The 19,601-nt window shown below is 42.9% G+C and overlaps 1 protein-coding gene across 7 annotated transcripts in view; it reads right to left on the reverse strand.

The window, feature by feature from the left end:
• LOC126983546 (protein bric-a-brac 1-like) overlaps positions 1-15,909 on the reverse strand; it is an 87,986-nt gene extending 72,077 nt beyond the window's left edge. For 2 of the 7 annotated variants that reach the window (XM_050836324.1, XM_050836323.1), the window contains exons 1-5: positions 15,293-15,883; positions 8,171-8,437; positions 6,167-6,346; positions 5,117-5,342; positions 1,137-1,298 (exon numbers count right to left, since the gene is read on the reverse strand). In XM_050836324.1, coding sequence (XP_050692281.1) covers positions 1,137-1,298; positions 5,117-5,342; positions 6,167-6,346; positions 8,171-8,437; positions 15,293-15,319 — 862 coding nt within the window. In that variant the 5' untranslated portion in view covers positions 15,320-15,883. Of the gene's footprint in view, positions 1-1,136; positions 1,299-5,116; positions 5,343-6,166; positions 6,347-8,170; positions 8,438-12,183; positions 12,340-15,292 lie in introns of those variants that run through there. The other 5 variants (XM_050836319.1, XM_050836318.1, XM_050836321.1 and 2 more) reach the window with 5 other exon arrangements.
• Positions 15,910-19,601: the final 3,692 nt, after the last annotated feature.

Here is a 19,601-nt window from a genome sequence, read left to right on the forward strand (position 1 = left end):
ACTTATGTCTATATACATGGGCTCCTTGAGGATGCTGCTGCTCCTCACTTGCTTGGTAAAACATCAAGTGGATTTTTTCTTCCTTCTTCCCCTTACAGCAGAAGCTTCTGCAGCTCTTCTTCCTTTTCCTTCCTCCTCTTCTTCCCTCAAACTTACCTCCATCCCTCCCAAATTCAGGTATGTGGGAGGCAGTGAGACACACAACAATCCCTCTTCCAATATTATCAGTATTGGAAGCCTCTACACAAAAAGTCTGAATGTGTACATCTTCAAAGACCCTACACATATACCCTGTCCCAGAAGTTCTTAAAATTAACACCATATATATGTTGATGAGCAGAATGGCATGCAGAATGGTTTCAATTCTGGAAGAGCAAGGATATGTATGACTGGCATAGTAGGATGAATCTGAATGCCTTTAAACAGATATTTTCAATGTGATGAGTCCTAAGCCAGGATTCTTAAGCCTTTTAAGGAATAAATGTGACTTTGATTTCATGGCTAGCAAAGTTTCAATGCTTTTCCCACTAAGTAAAAGATTCAAATCTACTAATTTTCTTGGCATTTACTCACTGAAAAGCACTAGCAATTTGTTTTTCACTGAATAACTTGTTGGAATAGTGTAAATGTGCTTTGGACTGAATTAATTAATAAAAGGCATTACAATGGAATCAGACAACCTTGCTCATCCACCAAGAATGCTCTGGACAATAATTTGGCAGCAGTGATGAACAATAGACAAAAGCCACTACCGACAAGCAGAGAGAGAGAGAGAGAGAGAGAGAGAGAGAGAGAGAGAGAGAGAGAGAGAGAGAGAGAGAGAGAGAGAGAGAGAGAGAGAGAGAGAGAGAGAGAGAGAGAGAGATAGCTAACAAGGAGATAAAGGAAAACATACTTCACTAGCAAAACTAAAGAGAAGGTAAAAAACAACTTAGTACACAGACAAAAAAGACAATGATAAACCAACAGAATGTAATAGAGAGGAGAAGGGGCACAAGGACAGAGTGAAACGCATATGAGAAGGGGATAAGAGTACAAAGAAGAAAGGAATAAGTAAAAGACAAGGGAAATAACAAAGCAGGAATATTTATACGTAAACATCTAGTAAATAAATACACAAGAGGTCGTCTACTCACCATCTTGTGTCTTGACCTGAGGCGGTGGAACGTAGGATGGTAATAGCGGCCCTGGGGGGGGAGGGGCATTGGGGGGTGCCTGTTGCTGCTGCTGTTGTGAGGAGGAGGCTGACCCGCCTTCCCTCAAGTAGGCCTCTGGCACGAAGGCTTCGCTGTCACCTCCTGCAGGGCAAAGGGAGGAGGAATGCCGGGTAAGGGAAGGCTTTAGGTAAGAGGCATGGGAAAGGACTGCTGGGTAGGGTATATACTGAGTAGCATGTTTTGAATAGATAGAAGGTATTGAATTAGGTAAGAAGACAGAGGAAGGAGGTAATATGAGGCAATAGGAAAGAACTGCTGGGTAAGGTATACACTGTGCTGCATGTTTTGAGTAGATAAAAGGTATTGAATTAGGTAAGAAAGAAGACAGAGGAAGGAGGTAATATGAGGCAATAGGAAAGAACTGCTGGGTAGGGTATACACTGTGCTGCATGTTTTGAGTAGATAAAAGGTATTGAATTAGGTAAGAAAGAAGACAGAAGAAGGTGATACGAGGCATTAGGAAAGAAATGCTGGGTAGGGTATATGATCTCTTGTATGTTTTATCTGGGGTTGTAGATAAGAGGTATTGTTAGGTCAGAAGGGAGGTAACATAAGAGAAACAACTGCTGGGTAAGGTGTATGTTATGCTGCGTGTTTTGAGTAAATGTAATGTAGACAAGAGGTATCGAGTTAGGTCAGAAAGGAGAAGCCACAGCATGGAAGAAGGAAGAGATTACCACAATAGGTATGTGTCGTAAGCATTGAGTCACTTAAGATGTGGGCAGGAAGAAAGAAGTGCTAGGTTTGGTATGTGTTAATAAGCTTCAAGTAGTGAAAGTTGCAGGCACGAGGGATTGCATCTAGTAACAGAAGGGAAAGTGAAAGAAATAGGAAATATACCTTTTGGCTGTGATTTGTGTAATGGAAGGAAATAAACCAATGAGGAAGATACAGTTGGGTTTTGTGTTCCGTGGCAGCAAAATATGAAGTGAGAGAGGAGGACGCTGGGGTGGGAATGGTACAGTTTATATTTGGTGTTCTTACTGCCAATGGAACACTTCTGAGTTTCTGTTGCAAAGGTTCTCTGCTGGGCCTAACAAGTAAGAACATCAACTTCACTCTAATCACAAGAGTGCAGCATCTCCCACTCACATGTCTGATTTATGAACTAGTGAGTCACAACCAGAACCCATGTCAAGAACTCGCCCACACCAAGAACCCATGTCCCCTAAACCCCGACACCACCACTGGCAGGTGTCACAGGGGAGGCTCAGGCTAAAAGCACAACCTAAATCTTCTTTTCATGGTATACTCAAGCAGCAGAGGACAGCATAGGTAAGGACGGCTGGATGAATGATGCAAGACCCACCATGTGATGGTTCCCCTTTAATGCTTCCTAAGTGGACTTCTCTCCTTTAATATTATCATTCCCAGATATATAAATCACTCGTGCAAAATAATAAAAAATATACTGCTACCTACACATAAACTCCCTATGCTAATCCTTGCATTTTCATGAGACGGATAATTAATATATTTCTACATTTGAACCTTGACTCTGCCTGGTGTGACAATCTGGGTGGGATCTAATCATCACTGTAACAACTGGTGCCACAAGGCTTCCAACCTTTCATCATACTGCACCAAACATGCAGAACCACTTGATTATGATCAACAATCTATGTCTTGAACGGTTCCAAACCCAGTGCCACTAAGCTTAGCAGCAACAACAGTCTTTGGAGGGGAGTAAAACTAGTAACAGCAGTTCTGTGCTAGATAAAAGCCATCTACACCACAGGTTGCCTCTCCCCTCTTATCAATGAATATATACAGTGCATTTCATGACTCCTTCACAAAACAGAGCCCCACACTAAGGCAGCAATCATGTAGTTACAATAAATGTAGCTGGTCACCCAATAAAAAAAAAAATTAAAACAAATTTACTGTGCCTGCCACTTCCTCTTTGAATATTGTTAAACTCCTGTCCTGCTTGAGTTCTTGGTAACCCCTGCAAAGTCTGCAGTCAGTTACACTGAGAAAATTAACACATCAGTCAGCCCAGTCTGAGGATATGCGCTTCTAATCCCCACAGGCTCAAGAAGACCCAAACACCAAGGCCCCACACCATACAACTTAGTGTATCCCAAAGCCGTTACCTCAGCATGTATATGGTAGTGTACCTAAATCTGACCATACACTCTTAAATGACAAACACAAACATATCTGTACCTACCATACACATATGAAGCAGTTTCCATTAACTACAAATCCAATATCCAAACACAAACAGTAATGCCTGCATTTATTAGGATATACTTACTGTTGATATAACCAAACATGTTCAAGGTTTAACTTGCACATAAAAGTTCTATGTTGGAGACATCATAAATCTTAGTGCTTCATAAATATGAAAGAACACCAGTAGACACTTAGAAAAAAACATCTTGTTTCACTTTACATTGTCCTTGAATAACAACAGTGTCATATAGCAAGTGTCAGGGCCATTTGCATCCATGGCAGTGTGTCCCATTATGCTTACTTGCCTGTGATGCTTTTAAGATCCATCATCAACAATTTGCATTTGCTTGTGTACCCTTCACCTTTGAATGTTTCTTTGTGTAGTAGCTATATGGAAAGACGCAAGTTGTAAAAAACTCAGTACCTGCCACATACTCTGTACCTCTAATTTTGAAGGTTTAGATGCTACACAAAATATCAAATAAAACTTTAAAATTACCTGGAAACATATTTAAAAACAGGAGTCAATGGACAGCAGCTGACCCCTTAAAATGGACTGTGTGTGCACTCAGATCCAAAGCCAAAACTAAACTGTAGCTGTGGTGATCAAATGTGTTCTGCCTGTGGCCATGAAATCAAAGGAGTAACAATACAAAGCCTATGTCAATGACTAAGGTTACAATTCTTCAATGGTGAGTTAATGGGTGTGTAGCCCATTCCACTAGGCAGTGCTTTCTAATAATGAATATAATAATAATAATCTCTCCCCTCACAGCCTAACTTCCCATTCCCCCATGATCAAGGATGCTGACACTGAAGTACAACAGCCCCTAATGTGCCACAGCCCAACAATAGTTCAGTGGGTCTGAGGAATGAGCACCGAGTCCTGTCAATCCTTACTCCAAGGCTGAATGTTCCAAACTGATGCGCCTTTACCCATTTCATGCATACACCATGGACCGAATACAGAGGTCAGGGCAATGACCTTGGCACTACCTTTACCTTCAGGACAAGACATTCATGTTTTTGTTTAGAGAAAATGAGGCTGAAAGGAACCATCACATAAAATATCGTTTAAAACTATATACAAGCACACACTTACCATTTATCTGTGAAAACCCCATTGTCAAATAACAAACCAATGGAAAGGTGACTATTAGGTAGCTCAATTCATCAGTCTGTCCATCCACTATTCCACATTCCTAAGCATTGAAAGATGACCCAAGGCTTAACACCAACATGCTAACTTTATAAACTCAAAATTTGTGGCAGATGCTAAGTTGTGTATTACTTTGGTGCTTATTTCCATCTCTTTGACCCTTCAGCCTCCGATGGGTTACTACAGTTCACTTTTCTCATGTTTATGCAAGTACCCATTAATCAATCAGCCTCTAAGGGAGGATGAACAGCTGGGTGGGTTATGTTCCAACTGCCCTGGCCAGGATTGAACCCAGGCCAGCAGATGCACAGCTAGGAGTGCTGACCATAACACCACAGAGGCACATCGTGGCTACTATGACAATGGCAACATGGCTAACAGACTACTTCCAACTATCCACCTATTAACCTGTGAATGAAAGAATAAACTGGGTAAAATCTATTAATCCAACTACAAGTCCACAAAGTTCCCCCTGTTCACATATCTATCCTGCCACCTGGCCATGCATATATCAATCTATCCATCCATCCATCATCCAGCACCCATCCACCCACACACTCACCTTCATACTGGGAGTCGGAACACTCTTTCAGCTCCACCATTTCCTGCTTGACTGGGATCATCTCTGAATCTGAGTCTCCGCCTGATAGCCTGCTGTCGTCATTGGGTGTGCGGGGCTCTTGGCAGGGCTGGTGCACGTCGATGGAGAGCCTTGGCCGCTTGGGGCTCACTGAGTCAGCCTCACAGGACTCCGGGGGACGCGGCGATGACGACCTCAAAACTCGCTGCTGTGAGAAGGAAGGACGGCAAAGTGTCAAGGGGTGCAAGCCTTCCTTCTATTGTACCTCCTCCATCCAATGACTGACTGTTTCAAGGGGGGGGGGGGCTCAAACACCTCACAGACTAAATTGGATGATCAGTTTTGGAATCTCCTCCTGTCTTGTCTGTGTATAACTGGTAAGTTACAGGAGTTTTTTTATGGTTCCCTCAATGTCTACTTTTTCATTAAAAAATTTTGACTGGATAATTTTTCTTGCTTGCTTTGATTAACAAGTGTGTCATTAAGAATATAAGAACGAAAGGAGTCTGCAAGTGGTCGTCTGTACAAGGCAGCTCCTGTGAACCTAACTCAACCTAATATCACTGTCCATGAATTTATCTAATCTATTTTTTAATGTGACTATCATATTGACAATCACAACATGACTGCCAAGCCTGTTTCACTCATCTACCACTCTGCTGGTAAACCAATTTTTGCCTATGTCCTTGTTGAATCTAAATTCAAAGTTTCAATAAGGACATAACAATGACATTCTAAGCAGTTAGTTGTCTATTGATATGTAGACAATGTAATTGCCAGCATGCCCTCCAAAGTCTTCAAATGGCAAATCCAAACTCCATTTTCTTTCTTTTTACATTTTTGTTAACATTCAATCAGCATGGTTGTGACAATTCCCTTTTGTGTTCTGCAGCATGAACTCTCATTTCCTGTGTCTACTACAACTACCACTACTACTTCTATGGATCCCATTTTCAAATTCTGCATTACAGCCCTCCCCCCCTTCAATCTACACTAGTCTCTCTCCCCTCCCCTCTTTTCCCCCAACCTCACCTTCTCACTGTCCTCCGCCAAGCCCCTGATCTTGAGCATCTCAGCGGTCTTCAGGAAGCGTGCCAGGTTCTCCTGGTGGACGTTCACCTCCCCCTGATAGATAAACCGGAGCAGCTTCTCCAGGTCGGCAAAACGCACCTCCGGAGGCAGGATGACGATTGGGTGCTGGCACGGGTTGGCCTGGGGGTGGAGAACAGGGAGGGTGAGTGGAGGGTGATGGGCAGCTATGGGAGGGTAAGTGGGGGGTGGGGTGATTGGACAGGGGAGAATGGGGAGGGTGGTGGGAAGGTATGGGAAGGTAAGTGGGGAGGTGGAAGGGTGGTGGGTAGCTATGGGAGGGTAAGCATCTATGGGTATTATGGGTAGTGGGGTGAGGAGGGAGGATGAGGAGGGTAAATAGAGTGGTCATAGGGTGATAAGATATATTTGGGAGGCAAAAATAGAGGGGGGAATAAGGGAGCTCTTGGGAAAGGGAAGCAAGGAGAGGAAGGGGCAAGTGTGCAGTGGGGCAAGGGTGCATAAATAGGAAAATGATGAATAGTAATGAACTTAAGGATGGGTAAGAGATAAGATAGTGGGGTAGACAAATGAAAATATGTGGGAATGGGAGATAATGATAGATAGGAATAGAAAGGAGGCATAATAGGGAAGGAAATAAAGGGCAACATGAAGAGATGAGAAGACAGATGAGGATGCCGAGAGGAAAGACAGGAAAGAAAAACAAGAGGAGAAAGGATAAAATAGACAATGATGGGACAGCATGGGAAGGTACAGGGAAGTGGAAAGTTAGTGAAGGTGAAATATGTTGGGAGGAAAATAAAATGGTGTCAGGTGGTGGGATAGATCAATGCAGGTGTTAGAAGGAATGTGTGGGGGAGAGGAGGGTGGTAAGTGGGTGGTGGAAGGAGAGTGCTGATGTTAGAAGATTGAATGAGAAAGCAGTCAAGTATGAAGTGATGGGAAAGACTAAGTTATTGGGAGGAAAGGGAAAATAAGGGAAGGTGAGATGAGGTACAGAAAATGAAGGAAGAGGAGGAAGAGGAGGAGGAGGCAGGTCAGGGGGAGAGATGGGAAATATGGGAAGTTGTGATGAGGGAAAGGAGATGGAGGAGGAGGAGGAGGCAAAGAGGCAGGGTAGGTGGGCAGGAGAGGGGAAATGAGGGAAAGGAAATGGAGGAGGAGGAGGAGGAGGAGGAGGAGGAGGAGGAGGAGGAGGAGAAGGCAGGTTTAGGTGATAACTGGAGCTAAGGAATCATAATGAGTTGGCAGGCACTTATTATTATGAGAAAAATCAGATAGAAATGGAGGATTGCAGACAATATAAGCTGCCTGTTCTGCACCCTCAAACACCTGAGACACCAAGACAAAATGAAAGACTAACTCTTGGTATTTAGATAAATTACTGTTCTATTTTAAGTTCATTTTTCATGCTTGCTTACGACAGAATGCCAATATGAAGCCAGAAGTGCCTCCACAAGTTCTAAGTTCCACAAGAACTGCCCCATATAACTTAAGCCTCAAACCACTTTTCATTAGTCTGAATGCTATAATTATGATCAAGTTATTGAAAGGAGTGTCTCTCATTGGTTCTTCACCCCCACCCCAATTTGCTAGTTCCTTTAACCCCTTGACTGTGGATTTCCTACAAGAAGACATCACCAAGCTACAGGAGTGGACCAATAAGTAGCTGCTACAATTCAATGAAGAAAAATGTTATCATGCACCTTGGGAGCGGATATCCAGCACACCAATGCCAAATGGGAAACACTCCACTATCAACCACAGAGGCAGAGAAAGACCTCGGAGTATATGTTACCAGGCTACAAGTGAAAGTCAAATCCGTGCCAATCACAGCGAACAGGTTAATGTGATGGGAGAGGAAGAGGAAAGTGGAGGTATTTTTCTTAACTCTACGTACAGACCCAAACCAAACCACCCTCTTCCCCCATTCCTGTCTGGCTCCCTCCCATTAACATTCCCCTATTTCCCCTTGTTGCTGCCCACCTTGAGCAGGTCTCTAAAGAACACGGAGCAGGCCGAGAGGAGCATCTTGTGGGCTTTGAGGAACTGTCCCTCGCACGCCAGCGTCACGTCCACAAAGTCCTGGTCGTTCTTGAAGCCGTCCAGCGCCGTCACCAGACTCGAGTGGAAGTTGTTCCAGCGCAGGCAGAACTCCTGCGCATTGGCCGTCATCGCGCTCGAGTCCTCCATCTTTGTGGTGCTGTGTTGGTGTTGTTGTGGCGGCGGCAGCGGCGGCGGTCGGTGGTCTCGCTGTCAAGGAGGAAAAATTTGCACGGTTGATTTTCTTTCCTAATTTTTTCTGGGAGCAAGAGTACAAGCGTGTGTGTGTGTGTGTGTGTGTGTTTCCATGAATTATATCAGTTAAGTTTAGCCGCAATTTTCAAACCACCATTGCTGAAGGGATCTATTACCATGATGGTGATTGTACTAACAGTGGAATTCTCCTACTTTTGCTATGTCAGTAAAATGTCTATCTAGTATTTTATCACCGGCTATACATCTCTCTGATCATACTCAAGACATAGCAAAGAAAAAGGGAAAATAATAAATCCATACAGCACTAATAATAATCTTAAGATGTCAAAACTAAGCATATAAATTATTTTCTTCAGTACACAACAGGTAAAAAGAGAAAGCTACTCTTTCACCAAACTGGAAAAGCTGTTTGTGTGCCACTGGTGAGATACTGACCTGCTAAAAAGAAAGTGACTTGAAGCCTAGGGTTCTGAACAACATTAAATTAAATGGCTCAAGTTGTGATTACTGAAAGCTACAAAATCATTATCAAAAATTATCTAATATTGATAACAAGTCTCAAATAGCAGAAGCCATTCACCAAATTGAACAAAATTCATTTAGAAATTTAACCTATAAAAGCAAAGAGCCCAGTCCATAGGTTAGACATATGGCTAAAACTGTGTATGGTGTTGGTGCTCATCTCCATCACAGCGCCTGGTAGGAAATTACCCCTTACCCTGGGACACAAGGTCACTGTGACATCTGAGTTACCACAGTTTACCTTTCCCAGATACCCATTTACTGACCAGCCCAAAAGGGAGGATGAACAGCTGGGTGAACAGCCGGGTGATTTGTGTGCCAACTGACCAGGCTGAGAATCGAACCCAGCTTGACATGCTAACCCCCTCACCAAGGAGATGCAGGAGTTACTACTTCAAATAAGAAAACCTTGTGTTCACAAAAATCTCAGGCTATCCTGACCCTACTGTGTCATTTCATGAAGTAATTAATTCAAAGAAGAATCCTGCCATTTTTAACAACTATATAACTCTTTTTCTGGTGAATTTAGATGTGCCTTTAATTCATCAGATTAATTTTCCTACCTTAGGTTAGGTTACTTAACTGGAGTGTCTCAAAATCACGACAGATGGGATGAGGTAAACATTATTAAGGTAATTTATGCTGGCAACATGACCAGTCACACATTCCATAGCAACTTCAAGGCCATCACCAACATGCAGTAAAACCACGAAACTAAGCAAAGATAACCCCCAGCCGGTACTTAGCAAATCTGGGTGAGGGAATTTTTATGTCAACATGAACGTTATTGTTTACTCTTGGCTCCAATATCCCATCCAATGACCACTAACTTACAACATTTACACAAAGTTGTCACACACTCCCTTACCACCACTAAATCACACATGCACCAAGACTGTCAGGTGTGGCATTACCCAGCATCACCAAAAAAATACAGTTGGCAAAAGAAGTACTGAACACCCATGGGCCGATTGAAGAGACACTGCGAAATCCACTGACATGGTGTTGTGTTGGTTAGGTGGGTACCAATGCGCAGACTCCAGCCATTAGTACCCATCTAACCAACAGAACAGCATGTCCGTAGCTTTCACTCAAATTCTATTCAACTGACCCATGGGTGTTCGATACTTTTTTTCACAACTGTATATTATTACCTCCGGAGCTTGGTTAGAAACTGTCTTCAGTCATATTGCAACATGTGGTGCATTAAAAAAAAGTGGAGAATAAAGTGTGTGTGTGTGTGTGCACATGTCCAAGTTAATGACATGTGTTAGGGGTGGTATTTTGACTGCAAACTTAACTATAATCAGCTTGCATGGTTCACTCCCAAAGGTTCCTCCACCTCTGGCCAACCACTATATTTGCCTCAACTTCTGTACATCATCATGTTTGAAAATATCTATTGCAACCTAAAGCTATATGAAAAATAATATTACCGTACCTCATTTTAAATTTACAGACTCCCACAGCACACAACCATAAAGTAATAATACAAAAAAATATATAATAAAAGCATATATACGTGAATCAAAGATAATTAGGTTTATGTGTAAGTTTATGTGATGCTTGAATGGGTAATTAAGCTAGATCAAATATGGCTGTACAGCAAAGTAAGTTAATTAGATTAGATATGGTTAGGTTAGGTTAAGTACCAGAAGAAATACTTGGGTCAGGTTAACTTAAAATATACTTCAAATTAAACTATGTAATATCAAGTTGAGAGGGTGTGATTAGGTTAAGTTAGGCATCAGAAAAAAATAGTTAGGTAAGGTTAGCTTAAAATCAAGTTCAATTTAAGTAGGTTAGGTTAGGCTAAGTCAGGTATCAGAAGAAATTATGCAGGGTTAGGTTAGCGTTCCGGCTCATGGAGATGACATCAAGGTTGAGTAGGTTAGGGTTAGGTTAGGTCAGGCATCAGAAAAGTCTGGTCAGGTTAACTTAAAATATAGTTCACACTCACATAGATAACCTCACGTTTGAGTAGGCACGGTTAAGTTAGGTCAGGCATCAGGAGAAATACTGTTAGGTCAGGTTAGCATAAAAACTGTTCGGACTACAATAAATAACATCAAGGAAGAGTCTGCAAGGTTAGGTTAGGAATCGGGAAAAATTGTGTTGGGTTAGGTTAGCTTATCATACTTTTCTAAATCAAAGATAACATCAAGCTAGTCTGCAAGGTTAGGTCAGGTTAGGCATCAGGAGAAATCATGTTGGGTCAGGTTAGCTTATTATATTGACTAATTGGGGAATCTCAAGTTTGAATAGGTTAGGTTAGGTCATATCACAGAAAAAAAAATGAAGAGATGGCTTGTCATACTTATTAAACATGCAAAGGTGTGAAGAGGGAAGACTAGGTGAGACAATAAAGGTTAAAAAAAATAATAGTGCATTTGAAAGACTTTGTTAAGGAAAGCAGATTCAGGGCCCGTCAGACACTGCCACAGCAATGAGACACCAATTAAAAAAAAAAAAAAAAAAAAAACACTAACACTTCACACACTAAAAAACATATCTAGGCACTGAGGGAGAGAAACTAAGTAACCAGAACGCGAAAAACAAACCCAAAAAAACACGAAAAAGCAAACGGCAGCAAAAATACGGAGTGACAGACGCCAGCACTTCGCCACCAAGCCTTCGAACCAAGATTATAATTAATACGAGGGAAATAAAAGCATAATATTCAACGTCTGCCACTTGACCGCGATGAACAAGAGAGCAAAAGAAAACAAGAGAAGGGCACAGACACGCGAAGGACGGGGAAGCAACACGGAATAAAAGGAAGGAAGACCGGCAAAATGGGCGATAATATGATAGAAGCGAAAAAAATGGGGCGGTGCAGCCTGACACGAATAGGGAAAATTAGGTAAAAACGGAAGAAATACATTAATTAGATGACACCGAAGGAATCCTGGGTACCCAAAGCATATAATGAGTCTAGAAATAGGGGAAATAAGGGCGTGTGGCGGGTTAAAATGGCTAAAATAAGAGGAAGGGGCAGGGGGATGGGGGGCAGGGGGCAACCCACTCGTCTAGACGCCGCATTCAACCCGCCAAAACACAACCCCATTTTTCCCTTTTTCCACCTTGTCCACCTGCTGCTGCTTGTCGGCGAGTCCCCTCCTGCCAGCACAAGAAATTCCCACACCTGAAAACCTGGGAATGGGCAGGAAATGGGTTGTAGGGAGTTAATTAGGAGAGAAATATTAAATAGCTCTCACCCGCTCCTAGTCCTTCCCCTCGCGAGCGTTTTGTTCCAATGATTTAAGACTATTACTTTCCATAACACGCTCTCGCCTTCCTCTGAAATAACTTGGGTGTGGGTGATTTGCGTGAAAACTTAGCTGTGATTTTTTTCTTCACGGGAAATGAAGCGCCAAAGGGAAGGAATGGCGAAAAAGAAAGAGTTTTTAGAAGAGTTTGCGCGAGTCGTCCGCCATTCCCTTAGTTATTGATTCCATAAAAAGACGCGGCCTCTCTCTCTCTCTCTTTCTCTCTCTCTCCCTCTCTCCCTCCCTCTCTTTCTCTCTCCCTCCCTCTCTCTCTCTCTCGGCCTACCTCATTAATATTCACCAATATTTTTTTTCCGCCGGGAATATGGCGAGTTTCCCTACAGATATATGAAGGTCTGGGCAAATGACAATCATGGCGTCGTTTTATTCATATTCCAAGGTGTTCCGGGGAGGGTGGGCGGCGGAGGGAGTTTGATGGACGGCCTTACATCAGAAAGGAGACAATAAAGGGAACCATTGTTTTATCAGCCGGCGGGGTCGATGGGGGAAGCCGGCGGCACGCCCTTCTGTCTGTCTGTCTGTCTGTATGTCTGTCTGGCGGGTTGGCGTTGCATGTCTGTCAGAGTTTAGATGGAATATGATGTTCTCTTCTTACTTTTGCCGTTATCTTCGGTATTTGGTGGTTGTTTCCTGCTGTTTCCTGCTGCCCTGCGCATGTATGAGAACCTTATGTCTGTCTGTCTGTCATTTCCGGTTGGTATACAAGTCTTATACCAGTCTGTCTGTATTTACTTGATTTATCCAGGTTGTTTCCTCGCATTGCTACCATATTATCAGGATATCTATGACTGTCTGTGTCTGTCTGTATATATGTCTGTATGGCTGGCTGACTTGCGGGCTGTATGGTGGTGCAAGTCTCAGTTTCATGGTGAATAGCTTGCTTTTTCCATATAATATCAAGTGAATATGTGTGATCATTCCTGACGTGCGCTATGGATATCCCCCCTACCTTGATGCCCTCTCTCTCACCCTCTCTCTCTCTCTCTCTCTCTCTCTCTCTCTCTCTCTCTCTCTCTCTCTCTCTCTCTCATTAAAGGGATATTAGAATTATTGTAGGTGTGGGCGTCATGTTAACAGGAAAATCACGTTCGCTGCCTCCATCACAGCCACCACCACCACGTACTATATACTTTACCGCGCTTAACATATACTTTTAGGACCAGTTTGACCTCTACTTTTTATAACCAGTTAGTGTTGCGTTCATAACCTGTAAGGTGGATGATTGACAACCCACTACACGCCGCCATAAGGACCCAAAGAAGAGGATTTATCAGCCTGCTTATCCGCCATATTCATTTGCCACACGATTAATATATTTCTACCGTGTTGCTTGAGTATATAAGTAGAAGTGGTAGTAATAGTAGTAGTGGTAGAAGTACTAGTAGCAGTAGTGATTGTAGTAGTAGTAGTAGGAGGAGGAGGAGGAGGAGGAGGAGGAGAATGAGGAGCGGCTAGGAAGAAGAAAGGAGGAGGAGGAGCACGGAGCAGGAAAAAAGAGGAGAAACGGGAGCAGGAAGAAGAGGAGGAGGAAGAGGTGGCGGGGGTGGGGTCCCGGGGAGTGAGGGGGAGGAGGGGCTAGGCAAGGGGGGGTGAGGAAGATGAGGAGGAACCGCATTTACCCAAACAGAAATATGTAATAAAAATTGTTTGTATGCCCGATTTTAACAGTTATAATGCCTGACTTGAGTGCTAAATATGTAACGGATTTTTGTGCCAATGTGACTGATTCGCGTGTCACAGAGGGCATACTAATGACAGGTAGCCCTATATATATAAGTGCTTATAATAACGAGTATATACGTGAGTGCCACAAGAATATGGATATGTGGCCGACTGTCTAGCCTATAGTGCCATTTTTATAAGTGACTGGTGGCTTTTGACTGACACGTACCCGACATTTGACATGGAAACTGAGGTGATGGATATATTTAACTGACAAAAGCCAAATAACCAAGAGACTATAAATTATAAGACCTGTATTCAAAGACGCATTGGACTGTTCCCAAAGACCAAAATGATTAATTGATTCATTGTTTGTTGCAGGTATACAACAAAGGAAAAGGGAGGAAAAAGATTATAATCGGGTCCATGAGTGTTTTCTATCACGTACAAATTCATGGTGCAAAGGCCTTGTCAAACTATCACGTACCTGCTCGCAAAACTACCATGGGAATTTATAACTTGCACAACCTCTATGAAAGCCATATATTAAGTGTTAATTATATGTGCATATGCTGCGAGATATTTAAAAATACGGATTTTATATATGCAGAGCTATGAATGACAGACCTAATCAAGGCGACTATGGAATATATGATAATATGCAAACTTTACATCATTGACAGACATCTATAGACGACTATGAATCCGACTTCACGTATACGTATAACCTACAACTCCGGTTAATTATCATGAAAAAAGACTAACTCCAGCAGCTCTATAGGTACGAATTAAGCCTGTATGGATAACAAAAAATGACAAAGAGGCATTACTCAAGACAGTTTTGAATATTTGTAAAAAGACACCTCTCAAACTAGTACGACAATTGGAGTCGCAAATTAAGACCATGAAACACACTCTTGACCACCCCAGTACTTGACTCTGCGACCCTTGAGACCCGGTGATCCGAATCCAGACCCGATAACCTGAATCCAGACCCTGTGACCCGAGTCCAGACCCTGTGACCCGAAAGGCAGGCAAAGACAAAGGCCGAAAATGATGACCCTGGGCGTCTAATACCCATAAAATTAGACGCAGCCCTACATAGGAATATCCGCATAGGGGGAAATACAAGAATAATATCAGAAACGACTCGCCTTCAAATATAACGATCTTTTAACTGTCAAACATGAGACGTAGATTGGCAGAAAGGACGAGTAAGTGCCCAATAAATGACGCCTTGAATGCCAGAGATGACCTAGACTTGGGTTTTTATGTCTGCTTCTATTAACACAAAGCATCGTTAGTAGCTAAACATGACGTCTTTCTTTGTTATCGTAGGGCAGTTATCACCCAGCACAGTTTTCTTAAGTCTCACCTTCAACTTCCTTCCAGACGTTGCCATGGTAGACTCCCTTAGTTCCTTTGCCAGACTCTTTAGTAATCTTCCATGTAGCCTGACATGTGGAAACTAAAATGAGATAATTATCCTATCGTTTGGCATCCTTTATCCGTTGTCCTGTTATCTAACTTGGTGGGAAAAGGCGAGGCTGTACTTATTTCAGGTTTAATTAGGATTTCTTGACGTACTAAATCAGGTTGAATCTACGATCAAATAAGGTTCTGTACATTTGGACAGATTTGGCAAGTTATTTAGATTGGATTAAAAATGAAGGCGCCCAGTTCTGCTCCATATTATCAACTCTCGGAATGCAGACAGTGGAATACGTGTTGGGCTAATGTCTCATTGATGTTCTTCCAAGGGTGTAGCTTCGTAGTACAGGACTGCTTAATTCGATCTCCTTACAATTATCTTCTAGTGTTCTTTTCCATGGCACAAGACAGGGATGACACTTTTCCAGCAGCATATAATCCCTGCAGTTTCTGTGGTTTCTTTCTTTCTTCAGTGTGGTAATGATTAGTTCCATCAGTTTTATCAAAGGATTTCACTTCCACTCCACCTCGCACTCCCCACCGTCTCTCTTGTTGTTGGAGATTTATTCCCTCCTAATAGGGGGAGCACAGGCCTTTGCCAACACGTCCGTCACGTCCGAATCACGTCCTCACACAAGAGACTGAATACAAGAGATCACCATTCGAATGGAAATACGGAGACTTCAGAGTTCGTGAGACAACAAAATGCGAATACAAATAATAAGGAACACTGTGAATTCGAATTAATGCGAAGACTATTCATAAATGCTCTCTTGAATACGGTTCATGAATATAATAACTGTGAGGTATTTATCAGTCTATAATGCACTGGAGTTATAGTTGATCAGAGCGTTAAGCCGCCGCCGCGTGACATGAAGAGGGACATGAGGTCTGACAATCGAGGGAATCTAAGGAACCTTGGCTTCATGGTTACAGACTAAATTCTGTATCCTTTTTCTCGATGGAGCTCGCTTCTTTAGGTATTATAGTTAGTGTCAACGCAAGCCAGTTCCGAATCCATGCTTCAGAGATACGTTCACGCGGGTCATCCTGAGGCACTAATAACAATTCTGACGTAGCCTATTTCTTTCATTGCGATACGAATAATTAGAGCCAATCCAGGTCGTTGGTTTATCTAATTATTATTCTCAATATATCTTATCATCTAGCCACGGTAAACAGAACAACGATGATGGACAGATAATGGTGATGATAAGTACACTAAAGGATTATATATGAGTACACTGATAATGATGGGCACAAAGGAACCAAATAATGTAAGGAAGGGGCGGGGTGAGGGAGTGGAGGAGTCGGAGCGAGAAGAATTAAAGCTGTTGGTTCATATCTCATCCGATGGGGCCATGGCTGTCAAAGGCGAGAGAATGTGTTTTCATATTTATTTACCGACGGTTAAACATGATCTTGATATACACGTGTGTGTGTGTGTGTGTGTGTCATTCGTCATGGTCTTGTCACGCGCTAGACTAGTGATCGCCCACCAGTATAGGCTATACCCTCCCAAAAAGAACTTGTTGGAGCTCAGATGACGTATTTTTGGGCACAACTAAAACCTCGCATCACACCAGTAATTTTTTTTTTCAAGTGTAATGCTTTTGTAAGAGTCGCGAGCATATCCACGGGTAGTTTTCTGACAATATGCTCCTGTGCCATGAACGTGAAAACACACCCATGAGAACCCGACTAATCTCCTTTTCGGTCTTTGGAGATAGTGGATGTGAGAAGCGGAAGCGGATCCAGGAGGGGGGGGGAAGCACCTGGTCACGTGCCCCCCCCGAAAAAATATAATTTTCAATAACGGAATTAATAATAATAATAATAATAATAATAATAATAATAATAATAATAATAATAATAATAATAATAATAATAATAAAAATTATTATTATTATTATTATGTGTGTGTGTGTGTGTGTGTGTGTGTGTGTTATCATTATTATCATTCATATATGCATTTTGATAATAATGATAATTATCATTTTTATCAAAATGCATATATGAATGTTTATCTACTAGTTCGCGTTAACATATGTTTTTAAGTTAAAAAGAAAAAAAAAAGGTAAAACACTCCCTTAGAACAAGTATCTACACTACATGTTCACGCTCTGCGAGTTTCGCCTTGCTGACTTGTCTAGTATCATGGTTCTAGTATATAGCCCGGCGGGTATACTGGACAAGGGGGAGAGAGGCTCAGAGACCTGCGGCTGATCGCTATATTGATGTACAAAGACTGCCTCTTAAATGATCCAGTTCCGAGGAGCACTTGCTCATGCCGGGAGGGTACCTGCTGGCGATTACGAGTCCAACACGTGATCAGGCCGTGGTGAATTACACACACACACACACACACACTTGGCCCTATGCCGTCCGGATTCCCTCAAATTACCTTCCCCAAGTTTCCCCAGGTACCTGTTTATCGACCAACCCGAAAGGAAGGATGAACAGGATCGAGCAATAGCTGGGTGGGCTGTGCGCCGAAGGAACCTAATCGGACTCGAACCGGTGCCCCGAGGAGTGGTAGGCGGTCATATAGACCACTCAGCTACGGAGGCGCAGGGGTGGGGTGTGAATAGAGAAAGCCCATTTTAACTCTCACTCTGCAAGGAACAGAACCCAAAATCTCTATTAACCGAGAAATTTCAGTTGCGAGCCGAGTGCCTAGTGCCCCCTCCAAAAAAAAAAAAAAAAAAAATTCTAGATCCGCCACTGGCCTGAGAATATGTAGGCCTATGTTTGGGGGTGTCCGTGGGCCGGCCCGCCTCCATAGAGTGGTTTGTATATATCCAACGGCGACTTTTCCAAGTACATGTCTGGCCATTACCCGATTCTACAGTGGATGTGTACTAAAACTATGGCGTGGATATGAGTTCGAATGTATTGTATAATGATTTCCCGGTGTTTTAAGTGGGAGCTTCGCATAATATATTACCGGGTAGGATACCAAAGAAGGGAAAGGAAATAGAACTGTTGGAGGAAGCGGGGTCGAGGCGTGAGGGGACTGATTTAGAAATGGAAACGTGCTCAAAGTCGTCTGCGCCCCGCTGTCTTAAGGGGCTATTACACTGGGCAAATTTTCCGTGGATCTTCAGTCAAACCACGATTTCCGCTGGCGTGGTTCTCATATTTCCGTGGTTTTCTGACGTGTCCATAATCTTCCAAAGCTACGGTAGATCTCACTGAAGGACGGCGGTATTACTCACCATCATCATCAGCAGCAATAACAAGAAACAAATGAGAACCACGCCAGCGGAAATCGTGGTTTCACTGAAGATCCACGGAAAATTTGCCCAATGTAATAGCCCCTTTAGGATGTCTACAAGTATATCACGAGCAGAAAAGGAAAAGCTGAAAACTGCCACACTAAAAAAATACGCAACTATGATTACTAAAGAGTGGAGTCTAAGGCTCTTCGTCTCATCAGCTCTCCTCCTCCTACTGATAGCCTTCTACCTCTTAAATTCCGCCGCGATGTTGCCTCTCTATCTTCTATCGATATTTCCACGCTGACTGCTCTTCTGAACTTGCTAACTGCATGCCTCCCCCCCTCCCGCGGCCCCGCTGCACACGACTTTCTACTCATGCTCATCCCTACACTGTCCAAACCCCTTATGCAAGAGTTAACCAGCATCTTCACTCTTTCATCCCTCACGCTGGTAAACTCTGGAACAATCTTCCTTCATCTGTATTTCCTCCTGCCTACGACTTGAACTCTTTCAAGAAGAGGGTATCAGGACACCTCTCCTCCCGAAATTGACCTCTCTTTCGGCCACCTCTTTTAATTTTTTTGGGGGGGAGCAGCGGGTAGCGGGCTTTTTTATTGTTGTTTTCTTTTTTTTTGTGCCCTTGAGCTGCCTCCTTTGTTGTAAAAAAAGAAAAGAAAAAAGAGAGAGAGAGAGGGAGAGAGTGTGGGGCTTCGATCACAGCTTCGGTCTCAAGATTCGGGTGTTTCGGGCATAGGATTCGAACTTGCCCGTGGGTTCGGAAAGTATTCACAACCGGTAGCCTTGGGATGGACTTCCTTAGCGCAAAAGATAACCGACAGTGAGGATTTTTTTGTCTCAAGCCTCCGCATCCCCTCGGGGCGACCATTGCCAGCCAAATCCAGCATGGCACACCGCTCAATCCAAGGTCAAATTGTCCAAAGATTTTTTTTTCGTATCCACGCTTTTGGGAAATTGTCAAATGTTCTGACATGAATAAGTAATAATTAAGACACTTTACGAAGCTGTAGTACT

Source organism: Eriocheir sinensis, chromosome 54 (assembly GCF_024679095.1).
Source record: "Eriocheir sinensis breed Jianghai 21 chromosome 54, ASM2467909v1, whole genome shotgun sequence".
Lineage (NCBI taxonomy): Eukaryota > Metazoa > Arthropoda > Malacostraca > Decapoda > Varunidae > Eriocheir > Eriocheir sinensis.